Consider the following 26,471-nt stretch of genomic DNA (forward strand, 5'->3'; position numbering starts at 1 on the left):
ATATATTTCATATATTTTCTCTGTTCCACTTCACTGTAGAAATATATTAAATGTTGATTATTTGATTGTAGAACTACATTCCCATTTTTTGTTTTGTTTTTTCAATTCCTGCTGAGTTTAAAATTTGTACTGCATTTGCATTGTGTTTATTAACTAGCAGTAAATCAACCATTATTTGGCATTAGTTTATATCAGGTATAGGACTATAATTATCTATTAGAAGCTACTTTTTGGTGCTCATCTGTCACAAGGGGTCACCACAACATGTTCGAGTTGGCAGTTTTTACACTGGATGCCTCTCCCGACCCAACCCAGAAGGTATCAGTGTCTTTTCCTCAGATCAAACCCGGGGTCTTTCACTTGTTGTTCAGATGCGTAAACCACTTTGCTATGGAGCTACTATTTAAAAATCTATTATTACTTATCATGATTTTATTTTACATGCTTCACTATGATGCACTTTTATTTTTATATACTTAAAAGTATGCAGTAAAGCAATGTTAGTATACGCGGCTGACTGTGTAAACTACTAAATGTTAGAGGGAAGGAGTGGGAACACAGTGAGTGCTTTAATTATCAATGTACATCCATTTAATTATACTTACAGAAAACACATTTGGTTAAATCTTTGTACAGCTTTGCAAACACTGATCTTTTTTTAAGCACAAAAGTCAAGACTTATTTGGGCACCATTCAATCTGAAAATGAGTTTTTCTTCATAAGAGAGACAACAGTTGATGCGTAAACATTTGACAACCATTCATGAAATTACAAAAATGAAATTACTCTGTCAACAATGCAAGACACTGTGGTGCAGGAACACCCCAGTTTATAAGACTGTGCTGAGCTTTCGCACGCCTGTTTCAGACTTGTTCCTTGTAAGAAAACGGAATAAAGTTGACCTGAACTGGCCACAGACGTGAACACAAGCAACTCAGGATGTGAACCACCCTGACTCTTGTTCACAGTAAGATTGTTCTTCATTCACTGGTGGGAAACTGATGAGAGGACGGCCTGTGTTTATGCTTTGCTCTGAGCTTTCTTCTGCAGCCGGGTCCGCGTGGGCTCAGTGTGGATTAAGGGCTCTTGGATGACGTTGGCGGGGTACTTCTTCCCAAGCAGTTCCACCTCCACCTTCTGGCCCAAAGTGCTTAATTCCAGAGGTAGATAAGCAAATGCCAGGCTCTGCTGGCTGCTGTAGCTGTAGGCACCAGAGGTTGTGTTGCCAACCACCTGAAGAGAAGGTCAAGGGACATCAGCGTCGTGTGAATGATCACCAAATCTCTAAACTAAATTGGAAATTGAGTTTTGATCTTCTGTTGTCGCTAACCTTGCCATTGTACCAGACAGTCTCGTTGCCTTCGGGGTCGATATCATCTGTGTTCACAGCAATGTAGGACAGCTTCCTGTTCAGGCCCTTGGCTTTGATCTCCTGGAGAGCTGCTTTGCCGATGAAGTCAGCAGGCTGCAGGACCACAGACACAAACAGTTAAAGAGGAAATGCATGACTGAAACTGGAATATGAATGCATGCAGGAAACAACGTTACCTTGTTTAGTTTAATAAAATAATCTAGTCCTGCCTCCAGAGGGTTAGTGTCACAGTTCATCTGTAAAGATCAATGATTAAAAAAAAAAAATCATAAGCTGTACTTTATAAAGTAAAATTTTCACCAATATAATTGTGTCATTTGTTGTAAATTAAAAACAGTGAAATGCAACTTCACTTTATTAAGGCGGGTCTAATAAAAGGTGTTTGGAGTGTATACCATATACAGACTAGGTGAAAAGAAACATCTTCTCTCTCAAAAATTCAACTCTGTAAGATTCAGATTCTTTTCCAAAGTCACACAAAGACGTCTTTCTTTCATCTCCATTGTTTTGCAGGTGTTCCTCTAATCCAGGGGTTTCAATCTTATGACCCAAGGCCCCAGTGAACAGTGAAATCCAGCCCTCATGATGGCTTTGCAAAGTGTGAAAACCCTAACCCTTCCAATGCAATGCTATTCACGATTGGTCCACTGGGTGTCACACTCTCCTAATGACAGTATCAAGGCCAAAGGCTGATATTCTAATATAAACACTACAAGTTAGACTGTGAAGCATACGCTGCTGTTTATTTGAGGCCTCTTTTGAAAATATCTTTATCATAAAAGGAAGAAATTGACACAGTTTGGGGTTTGGCAAGAAAAAAAATGGAACATAGTTTTTCACTGGGCTAAAAGGGAAGCTGTGCGTTTGGTGTTTTCATCGCTGATGGAATATAATATTAAAGGACCACTATGAGACAGATCATGGAGAAAAACCACAAGATTTGTGTTTTTTGAATCAGCCTGGCTGGTGATGCAGCACCCTCCTGACTTCAAAAAAGGACAGCTGTCGTCCAAAACATTATGAAAAGTCCAAAAAATGCATCCCTCCATTTGCAGCCTGTATTTTTCTCTTGAATTTTGTCACAACAAGTAGTTTGTTTGTGTCGCCGTGTTGTCCTTAAAAGTGGATGAATTCATGAGTGAGGTTTTGTGAACTGTAATTTTCATCCCAGCCAAAGATTTGAATTCCCGACAGTTTGACAGCCTTCATACTGAAGAAAGCATCATGCGTGGCCTGCCTTACCACACCGAAGCCTCTTTGATTCACAGGAGAATTACAGGAGGCCGAATGGCTGCAAGGACTTGCTTTTTTGCGAGGCATATTTTATACCAGTTGAATACTTTCAAGAAACTTATTCAAAATTGTTATAAAAAGTTACAATATGACACTCAAAGTTTCCTGCTGAAGCTGATTTTGTGGAAGACGCAGCTATCAAGAGGTGACGTTTTCATTTCCTCTGTCTCCCTGTTACTGCGTAATATGCTGCTTCACATTTAAACAAGGAGTTTTTTTTTCTTCTTCATGTATATATGTATGTACCTCAGCTCCCCACCCTCTAAAGCCCTTCTCCAGTCGGAGCGAGGCCATGGCATAGGTGCCGAAATTGTCAATGCCCTCGTCTTTTCCTGCTTCCATCATGGCCAGGTACACAGCTGCCAAGTCCTTCTGGTCAGTGTACAGCTCCCAGCCAAGCTCACCTAGACACAAAAACACTTACACTTAAGAGCATGTCGATACTCAGCACTGAAAACTATGCGACTGAAAGGAAAAGACAAAAGAATGGGGGCAGTCATAAACTCTAAACTATGAGACTATGCACACTGTAAAAGATTCATAAAAATAAAAGAAAATATCCATAGACCTGAGACCATGGAGTGTACATGTTTTATAAAAATAAAAGGAAAATTAATGAAATAAAAATCTAGGCACATGAAAATTAAAGTAGTTGAAATAGTTGAAGAAAGATTTTAGTTTGAATGAGTAAATTCAAAATTTTATTTAACAGCTCACATTTTTCTTAAATAAAACATCTCAGTAACTCATAATTCTACTTTTAACCCAATAACCATCATTTTGACTTATCATAATTTTACTACTACTACGAATAATAATAATAATGATAATAATTATAAAAATAACAAGTCCCCGTATTGAGTTTGCATCTAAAATCTCTTAATGAATATTTCAGAATTTTGCATTAGCAAGTCATAATATTTAATTGATGTCTAAACTTTGTTCGTAATAAGTCATAGTTTGCATTTTATTTTATAAATTAGGCTAAAGTTTGAGTTATTAAGTCAGAATTTTTGTTTTGGTATAAGTTTGTCTGAGTAATTCATAATATTGATTTTATATTTAATACTTGACATTGTTCTTTTTCCCCTAGATAATAATGACTTATTATTTGACTTAGTATGTCATTACTTTATTAGAATCTTGCATTTTTGTCAAAGTAAGTGAAAAATGTTCACTCGGTATCTCATAATTCTAAGTATCTCGAAATCCACGTGGAGTTTTCGTTTCTTGGGATAAATGAGCCTCCGTATTTTTTTTATATTCACTAAACTGATGTTTTTGAATTTCTTTTCTTTTGTGTTTAGACACAAAAGATGAGATGTCAGGGGTTCACCTAGAGTGCCTGTAGAAAATTTCACTCTTTTCACTATTTGAAATATTCGGTCTGGACCAGTATGGAGGAAGCACTGGCCAACACTGCTGTTAGGCATGGCTAAAAATATATATTATTGTGCAAAGCTAGCTAGGGAGAGTTGCATTGCAAGACGCAATAAATGAACTGCCTTGCACTACCGGTGTAGGAGATCCTGATGGCACGGACAGGCTTGCCGGCAAGCTGGATGGACTTGCAGTGGAGAAACTTAAATCCAGCTTCACTCATATCCTCATTTGTCAGTTTCTGGAGAACTTTGCGAGAGTTTGGTCCGGCAATGCCCAGCACACCTATGTCTTCTGTCACATTTGTAATGTCAACGTCATATCCACCTTGTGCAACTTCAGTTTCTATCCACCTGTGGCAAGTGCAAATCCACAAGGCAAAGAGCCGTTAATACATTTATAGACTAGACAAATTTTATGGGCTTTGCAAATATGTGAATTACCACTAGATGTCGCTACATGGCATAAAAAAAACTTCCTTTTTTGAAACTGTGGTAGAGAGTTGATTACAGTGAAGGAATGAAAATAAATGGTTTACGATTCTGCCTCGTGATTGGAGGAGCTCGAGGGGCGTTGTGTTAACAGCTGCAGATAGGTTTTAAGTTTCTGCAGTACAAAACTGACAGCAAGCCAGCACAGCTTGAACTGGGCGCAGGACAGAGAGCAAAACAGTGTTTGCTTAACTGCTAACAGTATGAGCACTGTGCAGGTACTGAAATATTGAAATGTAGTCTAAATCAATATGTGCGTGGAGTTTTAGACATGCGGCACTGATTCAGTTCTGCTACTCTTAGTATGATGCAGTACTTCATTTAAAGAGTTTCAGAGTTATTTTTTTTGATGAGCTAATTAGTTTACTCATTTTCAATATTAAATCACATCTTGGCAACTCACTTCAGTAACTGAGATTCATGGGTATTGGTGTATTTTGACCCAAAGCAAACTGAAAGGAAAACACAAACTTGGAGAAAATCTGAAGTATCAGCCTTAAGACAGAGCTCTGTGTTTTTCTGTGCTATGCAACAAAACTCCTTATTTCTCTGAGTAAGACTGTAATAAGGAACCCAGTCTGGAAAATCTATTGAGCCCAGGTTCACTGAAACTGCATGAAGAGATAATGTTTTAAAATATTCTTTTTAATTAAATTTCTATTTTTTATTTAAAGAAACTATTCAGGACAATTATTGCTGCTAAATTATCTACGGCTGAATTTGACAGAGAGTTTAAAGTTTAAAGGGTTTGATCCATTTCACCTGAGGTCGTGCAGCTCCGAACCGGAACCTGTGACGAGCAGAAACCTTCCTGGTGCCAGCTGGGTGATGGTAACCTCAGCGTATACTTTCCCAGAGGGTGTCAGCATGTGGCTGATGTTGGTCATGCCCACCTGAAATGGAGTTTGAGAAAACTGTGTGGTCAGGACCGTTTGTGCAGCAGTACAGTGCACTGGATATGTGACCAACACAATCATCACTTTATGAGCTGAACAGTTTACATTAGGTCTTCTACCTTGGGCATGGTGTTGGCAAAGAGGCGATCCAAAAGCTTGTGCGAGTCCTTCCCCTTTACTATGAACTTGCCAAAAGGTGTCAGGTCTATTACTCCAACCTTCTCCATCACCAGCTTGCACTCTCTTCCAACTGGTCCAAACCAGTTGGTGCGTTGGAAGCTGGGTCTGAGCACAACACAAAATCAGTTAACTATGTATTTTACTTACTAGTGATTTGCTTATTTTATTACTTTTTCTATTTGAAAGTGTTATACGTTTCACTGTAAAAGGGCAGTGCACTGAGTGAATATTGTTCCAATGGGAATGAAATATAAACAAGACTAGAGAAAAAAAAAACACTGATAAAAGTTTTGCAGACATACCAACATCTGTGCAGGCACTGCATTCTGTAACATCAAAAAAAGCAACACTATCCATTGCTATTGCATGAAAAATGTTCAAAGCTTATGTTGGAGCAAATTCAACAATCTTTTTAAGCAGTTCTAGTTAGAATTGATACAAGCCAACACATTGCTGGCCCCAAGACTGGATAAATGCATCAAGAAGGGCATCCAATGGTAAATCATTGGCAGACCAAACCATAGTAGATGGATTGAGGCCCAGTTTAACAACAATCACATGCAGTGCTGTTGGCCAACAGGGTGCTGGTGAAAACTGCGCTACTGTTGACTGAAGATAAAAGAGAAGGAAACAGGGAAGGCATGTTTGGAGGCAGCGAAAGAGAAGGAGTGTGGCAGAGAGAATAAGTACTTTAAATGGAGGGACTATGACTGGTAAAGAGAGAGCTGACTGATATGATGGAGAAAGTGAAGACTGAGGACTATGGGGAAGGGAAGCAAGGCCAGAAGCATTGGAGGTAATTTTGAAGGAAGATTATGTGAATAGGGTTGTAAAGGTGAAGAGAGTGCAAGACAGGATCATGCGTTTGAAACTAGAAATCAAAGGGGTAATTGTTGAATGTGTTTATGCCCCAAAGGTTGGATAGTTGGAAGAGAAAGAGGAATTCTGGAGTAAGTTGGATTTAGTGGTAGAGTGTTCCCACGGAGGAGAGACTGACAAGAGATTCACTGGACATGTAGGTGCCAGGAACAGAGAGCATGAGGTCCTGGGTAGGTATGGCGTCAGGAAAGAAATGTGGAAGGGTAGTGGTTGAATATGGATGGTGGTGGATTTTGCAAAAAGGATGGAAATAGCTGCGGTGAATATGTTTCAAGAAGAGGAGGGTGAAATATAAGAGCGGAGGACAGGGGCACACAGGTGGACACAGGTGGAGTTGAAGGTGCTCAGATTTTCATTGGGAGGGACCATGATCGACAGCATTAGAAATGAATATATCAGCAGGAAAGCTCAGCAAGTAGGGAAAGGTGAGATGTTCTTGACATGTGACATCTTTGACCTCCCTACTACACTCCACTGGATAAGTGTTAAAGAAAATGGATGGATGGAAGCATGGATGAAATCAGAGAAGTTGTCCAAAGCAGAACCCCACCCCCCACAGCTGATGATAACCTCATGCTGACACTAGAGAACAAAGCCTGAGCAAAACAAACTCATACCACTACCAATATTCTGTCTTTTAACGGAGTATTCCAATATACAGGCTGATATTTTTTCCATAACATTTCTCATGTGTAGTTATCCAGTACTCATTTACACTCAATTCAGATAAAGAGATAATGTTTTAAAAGACTCCCATGTTATAGCTGATCTGACTGCTCGGATCAACTGGCTGATCGGTCAGGCTCTACATGAGATATCATGAGATTACCCAGAGTGCCTAAAAAAAAAAAAAAATGTGTGTCCAACTATTTGAGATATTCGGTCTGGCTAAAAATATACATTTTATTGTGCAAAACTGGCTAGCGGAAAGTTGCATTGCAAGACACAATAAAGGTTTTGCAAGATTATAACCGCAGCTTTTAGCTTCCATACAAACTAAAATAACTATGTCCCAGAAAGAGCCAAATATGCAACTGCCAAGAAGGCCAACTGGATATGTTTGAGGTTTGGACAACCCAAAGGCTCATCGACATGTGGGTTTGTAAAAGAGACTTGTGCATCTGCTGCATGTGTTCTTGAACAGTAGCAGCTGTTTAGTTTCAGTGGGGAATTTAAATGGTCCTCTTGTGCTAATATCGTCAGAAAGCCTGTTAGATGATCTCGGGCGAACTTGTACCTGTACTACCTGAAAGAGCTTGAAGGGTGGTGGATGTGGTGTTGTAATGCACAGTGGATTCAAGTGGGAAAAAATTAGCATTCAGATTTTCCATATCAAAAAGACACTGTTAGAAATTTACAGAGAAACCTTACTTGTATCCAATGTCATCTCCAGGTTTGTAGAACCAGTGAGGTTGCTCCCAGCCAGCATGAAAGCCCATAGATCCTTTGTCTTTCAGCAGCTCATAAACACCGCTAGTTCGGCAGGTTGGTCGGCCAGCAAAACGCTCCTCCTTGGGGTAACCAACTGCAGTGACCAACAGCATGAGGAGGACACAGCAGGCTTTTAGTAACAATATAATAGAAGGCTCTGTCCCACAAATGCTGTGCAGCTGTCCCATGTTCTTCTTACCCACATTGTTGAAGCCATAGGATTCTCGAGCTTTGGCACATATGAAGGGTACGTCAGTCCACTTGCCATAGCGGTTGGGGTCACATTCGATCAGGTCGTATGGAGGTTCTCCGTTCGTGATCCATTCACTCAGGAACTTGCCTATGCCACCAGCATGAATAATACCATACCTGAACAAATATTAAATCAGAGCTTTAGGTACTATCGATTGGCTTTGATGGATTTTAAGAAAAAAAATAAAGCTTTTCAAAGAAAATCAAAGTCTTCTAGAGGTTTAAGTCACACTGCATCTAAAAATATGCACATCACATTTGTAAGTTACATATAGTTGGGATGCAACTCCAACTGCATGTTGTAATGCTAGCCAAATCAATGACTCATACTACATCAGCTATTTTTTCTGTCTTTCACCTCTTAGCAGTATTTTAGATAGATACGGTTCAGCAACACCTGACTAAACACACACCCAAAGCCAATCGCTGTCCAGTAGTTGCGAACTCCACAGTGTGGTCCAACCATAGGCAGGAGGTCAGGAGTGTATGTGATTGGTCCAGAAACAATGTTAATGATGTCAGCTTTCTTTAGTACAGGGACCATCTCCATGGCCTTTTCCACATGCTCCATTATCCTGTCCAAGTCAGACTCAAACAGCTCCTTTCCAAAACCTGCAGGCAGATAGAAACAGTCATGCACAGGAAGATGAAAACTTTGTAGAAATATTTAGATTGGAAAATCTGATGTGGCAGACAGACCTGGTGGTACTCCATCTCTCACCCAGGAGTCCTGTAAAACCATCTTTTCCATCTTCTCATAGGGGCCAAACAGCAGGCCATCTCTTTCCTGACGCAGGTAATAAGACCCCTCCAGGTCCCTGATGACCGCCAGCTCCTCCTTCAGAGCCTTCACCTCCGGTATCGTTGCTGTCACAATGTACTGGTGATGCACTGGAATAGTAGGGTGTTCAAACCCAATCATCTTGCCAACCTCCCGGGCCCAGAAACCTGAAAACAAATTAGATGCAGTCAGTTCAGCTGAAGAGGTGAAGTCAGCCAACAGATAGAGTTGGCTCGCTCTCAATCTCTAAATGCATCTTTGACAAATATTTGTTCAGAATTGTCGTCTCATGAAAACATAAATGTCAGTCAGTTAAAGGTGAAGGCTCAAGATTTCTAGCTTATCTTTGCATAAAGGGGAATCATGATGCTAGCAAACAACAGCCATTTCCAAAATGTAGCTTCTCATAAAAATTTACAGAAGCAGAGTGGTAACAATCATCTTACTCACAGCATGAAACTGGGCTTCCTATTTAAAGAAACATTTTTTAAAGGATGTTTTTCTTTTATTGTTCGATTCTTTATAAAACTACCAAACAGATTACAGAATGTTTAAAAGGTCTGTTGTCTCTGTGTTTTTAAATTGAAACAGCAATTTATTATCATTATCATGGCATGATCAGATTGTGGAAGAAATGTGATTTAAGTGACTTTGAATGGGGCATGGTTGTTACTGCCAGATGGGCTGGTCTGAGTATCTTATCTGGGATTTTCCAACACAACCATCTTTAGGGTTTACAGACAATAATCCAGAAAAAGAATATCTAGTGAGCAACAGTTCTTTGGGTGAAAATGTTCATGCGAAAGATGAAAGAAAAATGGCCAGAGTGCTTCAAGCTGATAAGAAGGTAACAGCAAGTCAAATAACGATTTGTTACAACCAAGATATGCAGAAGAGCATCCCTGAATGCTCATTGTGTCTAAACTTGAAGCACATGAGCTACAGCAGCAGGGGGAGTCTGGCTGCCACTCCTGTCAGCCAAGACCAGGAAACTACAATCAAAACTGGACAATAGAAGTGCTGCAACATTTGGAGGGTAAGATCCAAATTTTGCATAAACAACATGAAAACAAGGATGTATCCTGCTTTATATCAAACAATGGTTGATGCTAGCGGTGGTGTAATGGTTCCTGGAATATTTCCTTGGCACACATTTGGCACTTTGACACCAAATAAGCATTGTTTTAATGGCAGTCTACCTGAGTATTGCCGCTGATCACGTCTATCCCGTCATGATCACATTTGTACCCATCTTCTGATGGCTGCTTTCAGCAGGATAACACACCAGGTCACAAGGTTGAAAGTCCATCTCTAACTGGTTTCTTGAACATGACAATGATTTCATTGTACTCCACAGTCACCACATCTCAATCTAGTAGAACATTGGGATGTGGTAGAATGGGAAATTCATATAAAGGATGTGCAGCTGACAAATCTACACCAACTACTTTCAACTCCCGCCACAGATTTTCTATGGGGTTGAGGTCTGGAGACTGGCTAGGCCACTCCAGGACTTTCAAATGCTTCTTACGGAGCCACTCCTTTGTTGCCCGGGCGGTGTGTTTTGGATCATTGTCATGTTGGAAGACCCAGCCTTGTTTCATCTTCAAAGTTCTCACTGATGGAAGGAGGTTTTAGCTCAAAATCTCACGATACATGGCCCCATTCATTCTGTCCTTAACACGGATCAGTCGTCCTGTCCCCTTGGCAGAAAAACAGCCCCATAGCATGATGTTTCCACCCCCATGCTTCACAGTAGGTATGGTGTTCTTGGGATGCAACTCAGTATTCTTCTTCCTCCAAACACGACGAGTTGAGTTTATACCAAAAAGTTCTACTTTGGTTTCATCTGACCACATGACATTCTCCCAATCCTCTGCTGTATCATCCATGTGCTCTCTGGCAAACTTCAGACGGGCCTGGACATGCACTGGCTTCAGCAGCGGAACACGTCTGGCACTGCGGGATTTGATTCCCTGCCGTTGTAGTGTGTTACTGATGGTGACCTTTGTTACTTTGGTCCCAGCTCTCTGCAGGTCATTCACCAGGTCCCCCCGTGTGGTTCTGGGATCTTTGCTCACCGTTCTCATGATCATTTTGACCCCACGGGATGAGATCTTGCGTGGAGCCCCAGATCGAGGGAGATTATCAGTGGTCTTGTATGTCTTCCATTTTCTGATGATTGCTCCCACAGTTGATTTTTTCACACCAAGCTGCTTGCCTATTGTAGATTCACTCTTCCCAGTCTGGTGCAGGTCTACAATACTTTTCCTGGTGTCCTTCGAAAGCTCTTTGGTCTTGGCCATGGCGGAGTTTGGAGTCTGACTGTTTGAGGCTGTGGACAGGTGTCTTTTATACAGATGATGAGTTCAAACAGGTGCCATTCATACAGGTAACGAGTGGGGGACAGAAAAGCTTCTTACAGGAGACGTTACAGGTCTGTGAGAGCCAGAGATTTTCCTTGTTTGAGGTGACCAAATACTTATTTTCCACCCTAGTTTACGAATAAATTCTTTACAAATCCTACCATGTGGATTCATGGATTTTTTTTTCACATTCTGTCTCTCACAGTTGAAGTGCACCTCTGGTGCAAATTACTGACCTCTGTCATCATTTTAAGTGGGGGAACTTGCACAATCGGTGGCTGACTAAATACTTTTTTGCCCCACTGTATGTGATGCTATAATGTGAGTACTGACCTCTGAGGTCAGTTTTTGAAAATATGCCACCAGCAGGTGCTCCAATCCAATACTGGCAAGGTGTGCTAGTACTGGTGCAAGCTGGATTTCTAATAACACTGACTGCTGGAGTATTTCATCACTTGCAAGAAGGGTTAAGGGATTAGATTTCATAAAAATGTCACATCACAGGGGCAAACACACAGGTGTACACATAGATATATGCAAGACAGACACACATAAGACCCGAAAATGAAGGCAAGAATAAATAGGACAGCACAGATTAAATAGATTCAATATAAACCACAAGGAACTAGTTTAAGAGCCCTATCGCTAATCTAATGTATAAGCATTACAGCATTAGAAGCAAAAAAGAAAAAAGAAAATACAAGTCACAACTATAAAAATCACATGTTATGAGATGACTACATTATTCACCAGAGCAGTTTTTTCACATAGAGGGCACTTCAGTGTGTAGAAGGAATACTAAGCTTAATTTACAACATCACAACATTTTGGTTAAGTTGCTTACTTGAATGTGTTCACTTAGAGTTTCCCCAACTCTTTCTCTTAAAAAAATAAATTTGCATACACCTGAAGTACAGCATAACCCGTTTTATAAATTAATAGCCACAAAACAAATATGCTGGGACACGTGAAAGCAACACAGATGTGTACTAATGCCTTTGCTGGGGCCCAGAGTGTGAAGCCAGAGAAAAACCTGTTGATCCCTGCTATCTTTAGCCAAGTGTTGCAACATACTCTTGTCAGCAACTCTTCACAAGAATTTGTATTCAATCTATGTACTCGTATGTAAGTCTGCAGCATAATAACATTGCAGATTCTATTTACAGTTGGTTACAGGTTGGAGCTTCATATACACAACACTTTAAGAGTTACTGAGTTACCTAGTAAACATTGGTTAATGGAGTAAAGTTTGTTTCTCTGAGAATTATAATAGTCAGACCAATTTACTGTAAAATCAGAGGCTAAACAGCTGTTTGCCACATGCTCAGAATATGTCTAGTTCAGTGGGTGCTGCTAGTCAACTGTGGTATGAGTAAAACAACTTTGAAGAGACTCAGTTTATTATCAGCTACTGGAGGGAGAGCGATTCAAGTTAGCAAGAAGTAATACTTAAACGATTCAAAACAAAAAATGGTTAACCCAGTTTATATGTTACAATGTGAGGCACTGAATGGTCAGAAGAGATATCCAGAAGTGATGGACTGTAGTTTATATACTTAGCTAAATGTAAAGGATAACATAATGCAAAACTGCCAAATCACACTTACTGCTTCCACAGGAATTCAGAGGGCAGGTAGCAGCCAGGTGCTGCTAAAAATGCACTTCATTTATGGATCATTAGAAAGTGTGAACACCTGTATATAGTTTTGGCATTTTGCTGGTCTGGAAGATTCAGGGCTGTGTCAACACAAAGCCACAATTGCTGCAAAGTCAGATTGTACATTTTGGGGTGGCTGTGGCTCGGGAAGCAGAGCAGGTCCCTTACTAATTAGAAGTTTGGTGGTTTGATGCCGCTCTGTTCCAGTCTGCATGCAAAATATACTTGGTTAAGATACTAAGGTGCTCTCCGACGTATCCATCGCAGTATGAGTGTGTATGAATTTTAGATAGAAAGTACTTACATAAGAAAAGCACAGAAAAAGTGCTTGTGTGAATGATTGATTAAGGCGAGCTAAACAGAAGTGCTCTGAGTGCTCAGAGTAGATATAAGAACCAGCCCATTTACAATGTTCGCATAGACTGCAAAAGAACCCCCCCAGCAAAAGCTACATTTCAGACTGTACAGGGCTTGGTTAGCATGCTAAATTTTAAAATTAATGACAGTACAGTACAAAAAAAAAAAAAAAAAAAAACACTGAGCAGGTATCACTTGTTTGGAAGGGTTGCCAGAAGAAAGCCTCTTCTCTTCTCATATGAACAAACCACAAGACCTCTGCAACAATGTCCTTTGGACAGACAAAGTGTAGTCACAGCATAAACACCTCATAACAACTGTGGAGGTGGAGGGGTGATAATAATCTGGGCTTGTTTTGCAGCCAAAGGACATGGGCACCTTGCAGTCCCTGAGTCGACCATGAATTCCTCTGCATATTGCAGTTTCTACAGTCAAACATGAGGCAATCTGTTCAACAGCTAGTGCTTGGCTGAAATTTATGTCATACAACAAGACAGTGATCCCAAGCACATAAGAAAATCTGCAACTGAATGGCCGAAAAAGAAAATAATCAAGTTGCTGCAATGGCCCAATCAAAGTCAAGACTCCTGACTGAAAGGCTGTGGGCGGGGCCTTAAGTGAGTGGTGCAAAAACAAACGCTCATAGACCTCAATGAACTAAAGCAAGGTTTTAACTTTGCTAGTCTGGCCATACATTTACACTATTTCATCATGTGATCTGCTATAATAAGGATGGATAAGGAAATGAAAGGGTGAGCTACAAGTTACTGATCTAATGCTAATGAATAGTTTTTAAGACTAACGATTAAGTAAGAGCTAAAAATGATAACTAGTGAAGTATTAGAAACAGTTTTTATTAATAACAGATCGAAAGTTATGCAATGGTGAAGAAGATGAATACATGCAAAAATCACTGAAACAACAAATGAAATTCCAAGTAAATAGAACCAAACCAGCCTGTACACACATATTTTACATGATGAACAGACTCTAGTACTACAGACAGAAACATTGAGAAAACACTGAAGATAATCAAACGATCGCCTCGTATATTAGGTTCACATGGCAACCATGAGCTTTGGCTTCAACTGAGCCCTCTTTGGTAAGGAGGATGCTTTGATAGGAAGAGGACTTACAGGCTGTACTGCAGATCACACTTTCAACTGTGAGATGTTTTCAACAAAGAGATGTTTGCTGTAGAAGCATAGAGTTTGAGAATGTAAAGGAGTTTTTTGCCACGCTATGTGAGACTGCCCATGAAGCAGAAGAAACTCAAGAACCACAAAAAATTATATTAATCGAATAAATTTAAACTTATTTTGTAAAACTTTGCCTTTTGTTAAAGCTAAACCACAAACCCAAGGTCCCTGCATGCAAGAAGGAGCAGCTGCACAGCAGTAGTGAAAGGCTTAGAACTGCATGTCAGGAGGAGGAGGATTACATGTGCTGCTGCTTCAAGATTGGATGAAATCTGACCTGTTGCCCTAAGTCGATTGGCTGTTACAGTGATGGCGAAATGCCAGCAAGGCCTCAACATAACTGGATTCAACCAGAGTAAAGAAAATATGAAAGGAAGAAAATGTGAATGAAGTAGTAAATATGCTCTGCTGCTAAACATTTGCTATTTTCAGCTTCTTTACACCTTTGTGTGTGCTCCAAAACACATGAACAGACATAGTTTTGTTTCTAGTTTGTTATTTTTAAACTGTGCACATCTTTCAAATTCTTGTATTTATTTTTTGGCGGTGGTTGTTTGACTACAGTCGCTATTTCATTTGCCATTTGTTTCTAAGTTTGTGCATTACATTAAAAAAAGGGTGACTAATGAAATGCATGACTCCACAGGGGAGCACAGACAGGAGAAAGAGAGTGAAGCACATTCTTGAACTTCTGCCAGAAAAACAGGCAACAGCAGCAAAGAGCAGCGGCCAACAAAATCCCCCAAGAACTGGTATGACCCGGTTCAGACCAAAAACTCTGTTTTCTAAACTTTTCAGCCAGTGGTCTGGGTGGGCAAAGGTCTCCTACCAGAGTATCTATAGATAGATAAGGTGTTTTACTGTGGTCTGAAATCCGATATCTATCCTTTTCCCACAAAAAAAGAAACAAATAAAACAAAAACTATTCTTCTTTTACCAACATACACACGAAGAAACTTGAGACAAAGAAGAAAAATCTGGACTTGAACATATTCACATGCGAGTTGCAGACTGCACTTATTCCCTTGTACTTTTCCTTACATTTTCTGCATGGATATAGTGTTTACCATCTAAAATATCAGGATCACCGCTCCTATTATCCTTTGAATAAATGCGTATAGAGATTATGAATATTCACCTGCTGTGTTGACAATGCGGTTTGCCCGAATTGTTCCATGAGAGGTCTGCACGTCCCACTTGCCATCAGACGTTGGCTCGAGGCTCGTCACGGGGGCATTATTATAAATCTGGGCACCATACATACGAGCTCCAGCAGCCAGAGCCATAGTCAGAGAGTAAGGGTCGATGTGGCCGTCTCCTGGGGTGTAAAGACCTGCCAACACCTAAGATTAAACAGAAACCTTCACACAACAAATTCAAAATGGTGATTCAATAATAATAATAATAATAAACTTAATAATTAGCTGATCAAGCAGCTCCATGAAGATATATTGCTAACAGTGAAATATATCAACTCTATCAACTCAACTATCGACTCTAAGCACTTAAGCAGACGCAGGTCAACAACATATCAACAGATGTCTCATTCTTTGGGTCATTTAACTTAAGAGGTTTGTAGGTTTTACCTTTCTAAGCTGATGTCATACCAAAAACCTAATATTAGATCAACTAATTATTCCCTTATCATAACTGTGTTTGGTAAATTTCAGGAGCGCTGGATCAGGTCAACTTTAAAGCCCAACTTTACAACACTCGTCGAGATGTTTAGCTTTGGATCTAATGCTAAACTGTGAACTTTGGACAGAGCCAAGAGCACAAAACCAGGAACATACAATGACATGTTTCAGCAATAAAATAATAATAAAAACATTTCTAAATTTATTTTAAACTTTAATAGCTCATCCATTTTTCAGCAAGATTTCTACTCGTGTTTAAAGCTCAGATAAAGTAATAATTTTTACATATTTCTTGATTTGGATCACTCCCAACCGGTCATGACAGATGGCTGGCCTTCCCCAAGCCAGAGGTTGCTTCCTGTTAAAAGGGAGTTTTTCCTTCCCACTGTCACCAGGTGTTTGCTCACATGGGGTTCATCTTACTGTAGGGGTTTTCTCTCTATTGTAGAGTCTACAAACCTAATTTAATCATTAAATATAGATATAGATATACAGATATAGATCAGGGATACATTTATACTGACATGATTATCTGAAATGTCTGAACTAGATGGAACTAGTTTGTTTACAAAACCATGCTACAAATAAAAGATGCAGAGAGTCATTTAGAAATGTCACATAGTTTGTGCCATTTGAGAGTCTAGCACTCCAGTGTTACAATACTCTCAGCACTTTTTAAAGTATGTACCAGAGCAGCATTACAACTAAGCAGACGCATGCATGGTCTTAAGTGGGGGAATGTTTATGGCAAGTATCTAACCAGTTCTTGAAATACATTGCTTGAAATCTGTTAAACAATGAGCTCATCACTTTATCTTGTATTTTCAATATAACAGCTGATAGAGGGTTATGAGAACCTTTTACTGTCTAAAAGCTAGTATTGGAATTGCCTGCAAAAATCCAGTATTGGTCAGAGTCTAAGTTAAACATCTCCTTGCTGTAGTTTCATAATGGAAAAGGAAGCACTCCAAGAACGCAAATGTCCGCCAAGGCAGTTCACTGTCTGGGCAGTGTTTCCTTTTAAGGGAATAGCATTATATTTTATTTATATTTATTTTGTTTTCTTTAATCTTTTTTAACGTGCTTTCAGAGGTTTGTAGCGCACTAAAAACCATGACCAATGTTTACTTTAATTACACAAACAGGAGAAGGTAATGGATAATAGGTATTGATTTGTAATCAACAGGGAATGAATATTATTACTTATACAATATAGAGCTTATTGTATAATATCATTATTATTTATAATTTTATGAAAGTTTGACCATATTTGATGTTGAAGAAGAAGTCAGAAGTCCAAAAGTAATGTGATATTTAGAATGCCCATATATCATTCTCTATATGCTGTCAATACAAACAACTGCAGTAAGGAAAAAGGGTTTTAAATAGCTCTGCACAGCATCTCTCTGACTTTCAGATTAATCTACTGACTTTTATAAAAGGTCAGAGGTCAAATGTGACGTGATACTTAAAATCTTTATACAGTACTTTCTATATGTTGACAATACACAGCACACTTGTAAGACTCATCTAAGTTAAACGGTTATTTCTTGACCAACAGGTTATTACGCTGACCTTAATGACCTTGGTGGATGTAAGAAAAATTTTAAGGCACTTACTCTCCACCCCTATAAAGTTTTATCAAAATTAATCTAAAACTTTTCGAGCTGTTGCGCTTATAGACAGTAAGCATGGCAAGCACGTGTGCAAAAAACATATCCTCCATAGCAGAGGTAATAATTAGTGAACAGTTAGCAGAGTGATATTTATCTTCTCTAACTCTTGTCAAGAAGTCAAGTATTTGGCTTTAAAAGTTTTGGGTAATTGAATACCAAAAAACCACATCTGTCAAGGTTCAGATAAACACTGTGCTTCTTCACAGTTTCTAATGTCTGTTTCAAGACAATAAAAAGATTGAGCAGGAACAAGTTTGAGAACAATCGAATTTATGACTTCTTGCTATCAGAAGTCATTAATGTGACTAATCCACAAAGGCATACAGACCTTATCCATATTAAGCAGAGGGAAGAGTTCTTGGATTTTTTCTGGTCCGATGAGGTACTGTTCTGTCACATGCCAGTGTGTGCGGGTCATCTGGTACTTCATTTCATCCACTCGAATTGGCGTTGAAGCAATACGAATGCTGCCAGGCTGGTGCAAGCCCACTGCCTGCAGAGAAAGTCAATATAAAAGATATACAAATATACAAATACAGTTATGCTTGTAAAAGCTAAGGAAAGTACCTCACCTGTCCAGTTTCAGCCTCCAGGGTCTCATATAATTTTATGCTGTCATGATGGATTTTCTTGAGGTTGATCCCTGGATGGTAGTATGTTGTCAAGCCAGCCTAAAATACAAACACACCATTAAGATAATTGGAAAATACATCCAGCAAGATACTGCTTTCACATATTCCAACTTAAAGCTGCAAGAACGGCTTTTTGGCCACTTGGGGGCAGCAAAAAAAAAAAAAAATCAATGAGCCAAAACACTAAAATATTCCTTAAAGCTGTGGGAGCTCTAAGGAGCATTATAGCAATATACATAATCTGAACCGCTAATATCGCTCTTCATTAAACATTAAAAAAAGAAATCACAACTTCTGCCAGCAATGTTGTGGGGATGGAGCTGGACTCTCTTGGGGTGGTGATGGAAAAGCGAATGTTATCCAGGATAAAGTCAGTGTTGGATAATTTCTCCCACCCACTCCATGACGTGCTGGCTAGCCACAGGCGCACGTTCAGTGAGAGACTGAACCACTGAACGACACAGGAAATCATTCCTGCCTGTGGCCATCTCCCTGTACAACTCATCAACCTAATACACAGTATAGTGCTATAGCTACACCCTTTTTATATATTGTGCTATTTCTTACTTCTTGTATTGTCCATTTTTGTTATTGTTTGTACTGGAGCACTGTAACCAACATAATTTCCCCTAGGGATCAATAAAGTATTCAGATTCTGATTCAAATTACATATATTGGTTGGCAATTATAAGTCTGCAGCTACCCTAATTCCTCACCCAGTGTCCACTGGGTCCCTGCCCATCCAATGAGGCAAGTAAGTGAAGAGCAAGTTTCCCCTCTGACATGTGAAATGTCTATTAATAGTATAGGAGTGTTGCGTTTTTGTAAATGAATAACATGGAGTGTAAGGAGCAAGAGGATCAGGACCACAAGTACCTTGAAAACTTAACAGTTGCTCTCACTGGAAAGGGAGTAACAACTGGATGACAGCCACTTGCCAGTACTCGATCTAAACACTTTCACTGTCAAGGAAGAGCCAGACTTCAGTTTTCTAGCAGTATTAACCTCCTAGGACCCTGCGTCCACATATGTGGACATCACATTTTGGGTTATTTAGACCAAAATACTAAATTTTGCTCTACATGGGCCTGATATCCTCTTACGAGGACACTATACTGCTACTGTTCTATCAAAATTTTAAACAAATATCCTCATATGTGGCTCTGATTTTTCTTAAAAACAAAAATAAGGTAAAAAAACATCTGGTAATTCTTTGTTTTTACATTCATCGGGCCTCAATCAGCCCAAATATCAAAGAGAAATTAAAAATGCATGCTGTGAAAGAGTTCAGGTCTTATTAGGTTAAAGGCTCAGTACCTTCAAATTATTCTGGAGACATGTTATGCTTATCATTACACCACATCACTGACCCAAGACCCAAAATTGAGTCATTTTATTATATTTTTCTTAAGTATTAAGCTAAGAAAGCTCATTCAGAGAATATAAAAATAAAGGCAATTTGAAAAAAATAATAATAATTGTTTCTCATTTTCCAAGCACAAATGCCAAATATACCCTCTTTCCAGTCTCTTAATTTTGAGCATTTGCTTATTCTTCTCTGTTATGCAAAACTCCAACTGTCAGATTACAATTCAACTGAAGGAAAGAAGCCAAATGTAAAGATTTCTTTCAATAACTGATGTAAAATTCAAGTTTAATGGGAGCAGTGGTTTATTGACTTTGGGCTGTGGTCCTTTCAACGTTAATGAAGGTAATAATGGTCGCCAACCAACATGAAAGTGAAATGTGTGACCCTGGCCTTTCTCTGGCTTCACATTCAGGACCCTGCGGACCCCTGTAGGGTCTTTGGTCTCAGCACTTTTGTAAACTTACAGCATGCCAGGTAGATCCAGCTGTCAGCTCAGTCTTCTCAAGCAGAACCACATCCTTCATCCCAGCTTTGGCCAGGTGATAGGCCAAGCTGACGCCCACACACCCTCCACCAATGATGACAGTCTCTGCAGTGTCCTTCCACCGCTTTCCCAAAACTGAAGATGCATCACTGCCAGGACAGGAAGAAATTTAACTGCAGGTAAAATAGCTACAGCGCCATGCAACATGCACAAGTTACAAAAGTAGCTTGATAATGATGTACTGAGGTCAGCAAGTTGAGACTTTAAGGTCAGATAAGACTAAAGTGTGTTAAGTCCAACAGTTTTGTGTGAAGCTTGCATATCACGTTAAGTTTTGCTGCACAAATCGATCACTTTCATGGCATTTTTAAAGCCTCATTTGTGATCGTTACCCTGACCAAAACTGGCTGCATGAGACGAATCCTTAAAAATGAATCAAACTAAACTGTCTCACCTCTCCTCTTGTTTTCTTGAGGTGCAGCTGATGGTTCTCAGAGGCTGCCCAGCGACGCCTCGACACGAGGCTAAATCTCTGCGCAACTGAACTCTGATGAGGTTTAGTATCCAAGCCATGACTGAGAAACAGTACTGATGTTTAAAAAAACTACCAATGCACCACGAAGCATGACCAGCCCCCCTCTCTCGGAGTCCCTGTACTGTCGAGTGCAGTTACAAATATCCCACTTTTGCACTGACAGCCGCTTTGGCACGCCCACAGTTCGCGAACCAAGTCAGGACGAAGGTTTAACGCAGTTAACGCTTTGTGTGCTGAGACTTCAAATGTAGGTCAGTTAGGCTGGTTTAAAAAAAAGAAAGAAAGAAAGAAAGAAAGAAAGAAAGAAAGAAAGAAAGAAAGAAAGAAGAAAAACTTTGTTGAGGGTTAAACTAATGTGCTGTCAGAGAAAACCCTCATTAACATTCTGTAAGAGTCTGTATTTGTTTTTGCAGTAACTGGTTTCTGAACACACACTGAGTTTTTTTTGTAGGTGTTAAAACCGTTGCAGGACTGTTTTTATATCTATACAGGGATGTCGTTTTAGCACAAAAACTAATGGCACTTAAAAAAAAATTGTGAGCATTTGATCAGTTTTTTTCAGCAACATCTAAAAAAAATGTAGCAGTGCCATGTGTTTATTTTATGAACAGGAAGACAACAGGAATCACTTTAGGTTTGCAGAGGTTACATAAGCTCTGCAGAAAAGGTGATTAATGTGACAGAGTCCTGTGGTCTGCCATAATGACAGCAGCGCTTTAAGCCACAAAAACATAACATGCAGAAATTATGCTTATAATGCTGCTGATTCTAGGGAGATATAAAACATACCAAAATGTGCATAACTTGTTGATTCATAGTGCAGTACAGTAACACTGTTTTTCACAGAAAGCCTTGCACCAGTTGTTTGTATCACCAGGTTTTTTGTGTCAATAGAATCGACTCACAAATGTCTGTCAGATCCAGTTTGAACAATCCATTCAGAAGCATTTATCTCTGAGTAGCCCTTGAGCCTGTAACCCAAGCGGGACAGCTGCAGCAGGTTTGAACTGGGTGCTGATAACTGCTTTATATGAACACAGAAATGAAGAAAGGATATTCACTACAGTACTGATTCATGTTGTGCATGTAATAGCTAAGCTCACAAAAAAGAAAAGCCAGAGTCTACGCAAACGCATGCAGTGGAAAAATATATAACTTTACACAAACACTTGCAAAATAACAACAACAAAGGAACAGCACCGCTGTTGCTGGACTAATTATTAACTCAAACATGGACTAGAAACAGGACTTGATCAGTTAAAAATTTACTGCGTTGTGTCTGATAAAGACAGGTTTTGGGCATCACCACACATGGTGCTGAAGATAAAACTGTAGCAGTGTATAGGCTGCCAGCTTCTGTTTGGACTATAATGTGCTGCACATTCTTTTTGCAAAACCCACCACCATCTACATTTCTTATCTTCTCCTTAACACTACCTCCTCATCACTTCTGTTCCCTTCACCTACATATCCATTTAAGTCTGCTTTGCCAATCTCTTCCTTAATGGCGACACTCTCTACCACTTAATTCAACTTACTTCATAATTCTTTCACTTCTAACTAACATCCAACTTTGGGGCATACACCAAGGCAGACAGTGTTCAACCTCACACCTTTGACTTCCAGGCTCTCTTCACCTTTACAACAATCTTCACATATCTTCCTTCAAGACTACCCCTACTCCACTTGCCTTCCCATCAACATAACAGGTTGAATCCACCTCCAGTGCTCACAGCCTTGCTTCTCTTTCATCTGGTCTCCTGCACACACGATATATCTGTGATACATCTTTACCAAAATTCTCCATATCAGCCAGTCAAAGTCCCTAGATTTAAAATCTTTGCTCTCACCATCATACTCCTGTCTGTCCTTCTCTCTTGGTGCCCTCTAACACATTTTCCAGTATGGAAATCTCATTAATGGCGATCCACATGTTTTAGTTACGATGGATGCACTTCCTGATGCAACCCTCTCCATTTATCCGATCTAGGGATCGGCATTAGGAGTACCTGGCTTGTGGCCCCGACTGTGCCTGAGTTGTATATATTGAGTAAATATGTAGTCAGATTTCATATCCATGCAATTTTTGTGTTTAATAAATGTTATATGGTAATCTGTACACAGTGAAAATTATATAAATATATTTCTCCCTGTGTGTGCTTTGTCTTCAGTTCATAATGACAAGTCTGCTCTGCCGCCCTCAGAATTAACATTCCACTGGTTGTTTGGCCTAGTTGACTCTTGTGTTAGTCTGGGCTGGTTTGCCAGAGGAGTGCCATGGAGATCTAGACTAACCTAAAATATTTGTGCAGTTTTGGTTTTGCTTGTGACTAAATAAATGTGTTGCCTTTTGTTTACATATAAAAAAGTAATAATTTCATCTCTTTCTTTTAAACTTTGCAGGCAGGGGAGAGAGTATAATCAGGCAGGAAAGGCTGGGCAGCAGAGCTCAGAGAGAAGAGCTGATGAGTAGGAATAAATAAAAAAGATATTAGTGTGGTAAAACACAATCTGGCAGTCTGCTGAGGTAGAGACTTATGGCTGTGGCTGCAGAAGTTGCAGCCCAGCAGAAGCTGATGGCCTCCGCCACCTCCTGTCCACCTCCTGTGGCTCTGCTTCACAAGGACACACAAACTACACGGATGTGGGAATTGTTGGGGTGAATTCCAAGGGACAACTCAGATTTCATATCACAGGACCTAAAAAACATAAAAAAAAAAATACAAGGACAACTAAGAGAGCACTGATTGTCTCTTTTGGTCCTTTTTGAATGTGCACCTTTTGGTCTGTAACTGGGGACAGGCATATAACAGCAGTTAGCTTGATTCTGGATCTTGAGGAGATGAGGGGGGCAGTGCAGGCTCATTTCCTGTGCTCGTGTATGTCTGCAGGTTTAGCTGATGCAACAGCTAATTCTTACCCCTGTAGAGGGAGATTGATAGCCAAGAAAGGACAAAAAAGGAGAAATACTTAAGGAGACATTAGATTGGCAGGGCAGCTGAGAACTCCAGGTGGAAGGATTGTCAGAGGGCAGTCCTCATCTCCTGGTTAGCTTTAGGAATGAGGATGGTAACCAGAACAGAGAACGTACAGTATGAGGCTCATAGGGCTAAATGCAACGTCTTCCAGACTTATGAGATGAAAGATGCATTTTATAGAGACAGAATATGATGGAATCCCATGAAAGATGAAGATGTGATTGACCAAGATTCTGATTCACTGAGGGGAGTATGGGTAAGGCAAGGAAACAAGCAGCAGTCAATCATATAGTTGGCTTTGAAGACTTTGTCATTTCAGCCACTAATTTTGCCCTGGCAGAGAGTGAGATGGAGTTTAGTCACATGTTTTTCATAGAAAGGTTAGCCAAATACTTTCTGCATCTCCTGAGTTAAGGTAAGAGAGAAGCAGGCCTCTGGTTGTGCCTCCCACACTGTTGAGTCTCAGTCTCAGGCAACTCCTCTCGACAAGCCAATCAGATAAGCTAGGCATGTGGGATCAGTGGCATAAATGTAGCATGGGAAAGTGAGACAAGATAGAAGACCAGGTATTTGAAGAGCACAGGGCAGTTAATTAAAGGCTTGAGAAACCCAGAGAATTGTCTCCAGGAGAATACCGTCTCAGTCTCCAACTCCATGTCTGGTGGGTTTATTTTATGGTCAGATTCTTTTGTAAAGGCAATAATGGAAAGCCCAAGGCAGTGGTAGCGCCTGACATTTTCTTTTTCTTCCTGTGATTTGAGGTTTTGTCAACTTTTCAGTGAGGGTGCTCTTAAATTTAGCAACTAATTGCCAAACAACACACACTGCACAGCAATTACACGTCATTCTGCTGAATGACTGAAGAGATTCATATAGATTTTAGTGTTGTCAATGTGACAAAGCCTTTGAGTTGCTGCCTCCCATTGTTTTTTTTGTTTTGTTTTTTTGGATCTGGAATGATGGCTCCACTCTACTACATGCAAACATACACAGATAAAACTCCTCAGGCAACATCAGACCCATAGCAACCAGGGCTAGAAATCACCATGAAATAGCAGACCTGTACCGAAACTTTGGTAACTGATCCATATCCTCAATTTACTGTTTTTCTTTATATTGATGGAACAGTAATTTCTTGCTTTTACAGACATTTGCTCTATTGTTCTTGAACCTCTCTGGTCCCTTAATCAACTGCTCCACCTCTCCTCCTGCAGCTGAGCAGTAGCCCCACCCAGCTTACACCCCCCACATATGGTATCATCTCTTTGGTCATTTATGGCCTAATATCAGTTAACTCTGTCTTTACAGAACAATATTTTCCAATTTCAAAAATTCCCAGATATATGTGGATCTATTTTTCCATCATTTGTCCACAAGTTTATTTTACTGGAATGAAACTTTATTGTTTTATCGTTTCTCATTAGGGCTGGGTCATGTGACCCTGAACTATCCCTTAATCATGCTGCCACATGCTCAAGACTGCTACTTTACTTCCACTGTGATGCCCTGAGCATTTCTTCTGTATGTCTCTTCTTGTTAAAATTGAGTTTTTCTCTCCCACCATCTCCAAGCACTTGCTCATGGGGAATCTGGCTGTTGGCATTTTTCTCACAAATAATGTAGGGTCTGTGCTTTGCAGTATAAACACCTTGAGGTGATGGTTGCTGTGAATATGTGAGTATTGCTTATTTTACATAGGTAAATGATTTAAATACTTCTTTCATTACTTTGCTAAACAGTTAGACTTTTCATATAATACTGCATATTCAAGTACAGAAAACTGTTTAGGACCCTAAAAACATGGCATGCTGGGTGAACAGGGTCTCAGTTACCATGGCAGTTGTGTGGCGAATGAAGACTTGAGCCAAAGACCTGAACCTGAGGATCTGACCCCAGTTTACATCACTGTTGTCTATATTCAGCCCTGTCACACCCAAACAACCTACACCTTACTGGTTTGTAAGGTGTAATCACCAGGGGTGCCTCCAGAATTTTTACATAGGGGTGGCCGTATGGGGGCCACTAAAAATATTAGGGTGGCAAACCAAAAACAGAATTTCCAGTCTTATTATGATGTTGTCAAATATAGGCTACTTGAAAAATATGGCAAAAAAAAAAGGGAGAAAGAAAAGAATTATATGCCTAGTTAATTTTCTGCTATCAAAGATGATATCACTGAAAACATGTACATATTACAAATCTAATAAGATTTTGAAATCCATAACAATCTGTTTTAAGCAGGAATAAATAACAAATTAATGTCATTCAACTCGTTGTGGGGTGTCTTCCTCTCTCTTGTGCTCATGTTTATTAGAATCATTACCAAAATAGGACAGCCTTGCCAGGGGAGGCCACTGGAGGGGCCAGCAAATTTTGGGGGATGGGCAGTGCCACCCATGGCCCCCCTTGGTGACTCCCTTGTGACCACATAATTGTTTTCCCAGTTGCCATTGACATAACATCATCAGTGAGCATACACACACAATTCATTCAGCTCTTTCTTAGGCATAACTGACCTACAAACACAAAAATTAGGCAGTGCTGTCTGACCCTGTGTGTTCACTTACCTGACCTGTCCTTACACAAACACTGCGAAAAATCATTTTAGAAAACGGTTTTTGTTTTT

General features: G+C 39.8%; 1 protein-coding gene across 2 annotated transcripts; it reads right to left on the bottom strand.

The window, feature by feature from the left end:
* Window positions 1–568: 568 nt before the first annotated feature.
* On the bottom strand, window positions 569–21,035 carry dmgdh (dimethylglycine dehydrogenase). 2 transcript variants are annotated; one of them, XM_026173165.2, is made up of 16 exons: window positions 20,787–21,033; window positions 20,313–20,481; window positions 18,420–18,518; window positions 18,176–18,340; window positions 15,673–15,877; window positions 8,874–9,122; window positions 8,588–8,786; window positions 8,122–8,291; window positions 7,863–8,016; window positions 5,552–5,717; window positions 5,299–5,429; window positions 4,181–4,398; window positions 2,912–3,069; window positions 1,549–1,608; window positions 1,331–1,465; window positions 569–1,233 (listed from the first exon to the last, which is right to left on the bottom strand). In XM_026173165.2, the coding sequence occupies exons 1-16, from the start codon at window positions 20,903–20,905 to the stop codon at window positions 1,021–1,023; spliced, it is 2,610 nt and encodes an 869-aa protein (XP_026028950.1). In that variant the 5' UTR covers window positions 20,906–21,033; the 3' UTR covers window positions 569–1,020. The 2 variants fall into 2 exon arrangements, with proteins under 2 accessions (XP_026028950.1, XP_080160262.1); XM_080304136.1 differs by lacking the exon at window positions 1,549–1,608 and having other exon boundaries at window positions 20,787–21,035.
* Between the last annotated feature and the right edge of the window lie 5,436 nt (window positions 21,036–26,471).

Source organism: Astatotilapia calliptera, chromosome 7 (assembly GCF_964374335.1).
Source record: "Astatotilapia calliptera chromosome 7, fAstCal68.1, whole genome shotgun sequence".
NCBI classification, from domain to species: Eukaryota; Metazoa; Chordata; class Actinopteri; order Cichliformes; family Cichlidae; genus Astatotilapia; species Astatotilapia calliptera.

Excerpts from the sequence above, each read along its gene's own strand:
- dmgdh (XM_026173165.2), bottom strand. The coding sequence starts at position 20,905 with ATGGCTTGGATACTAAACCTCATCAGAGTTCAGTTGCGCAGAGATTTA. Across the intron at positions 5,430-5,551 it reads TTGCCAACACCATGCCCAAG|GTGGGCATGACCAACATCAG; the intron begins GTAGAAGACCTA and ends ACTCCATTTCAG. Across the intron at positions 1,234-1,330 it reads CTGTCTGGTACAATGGCAAG|GTGGTTGGCAACACAACCTC; the intron begins GTTAGCGACAAC and ends CCTTCTCTTCAG.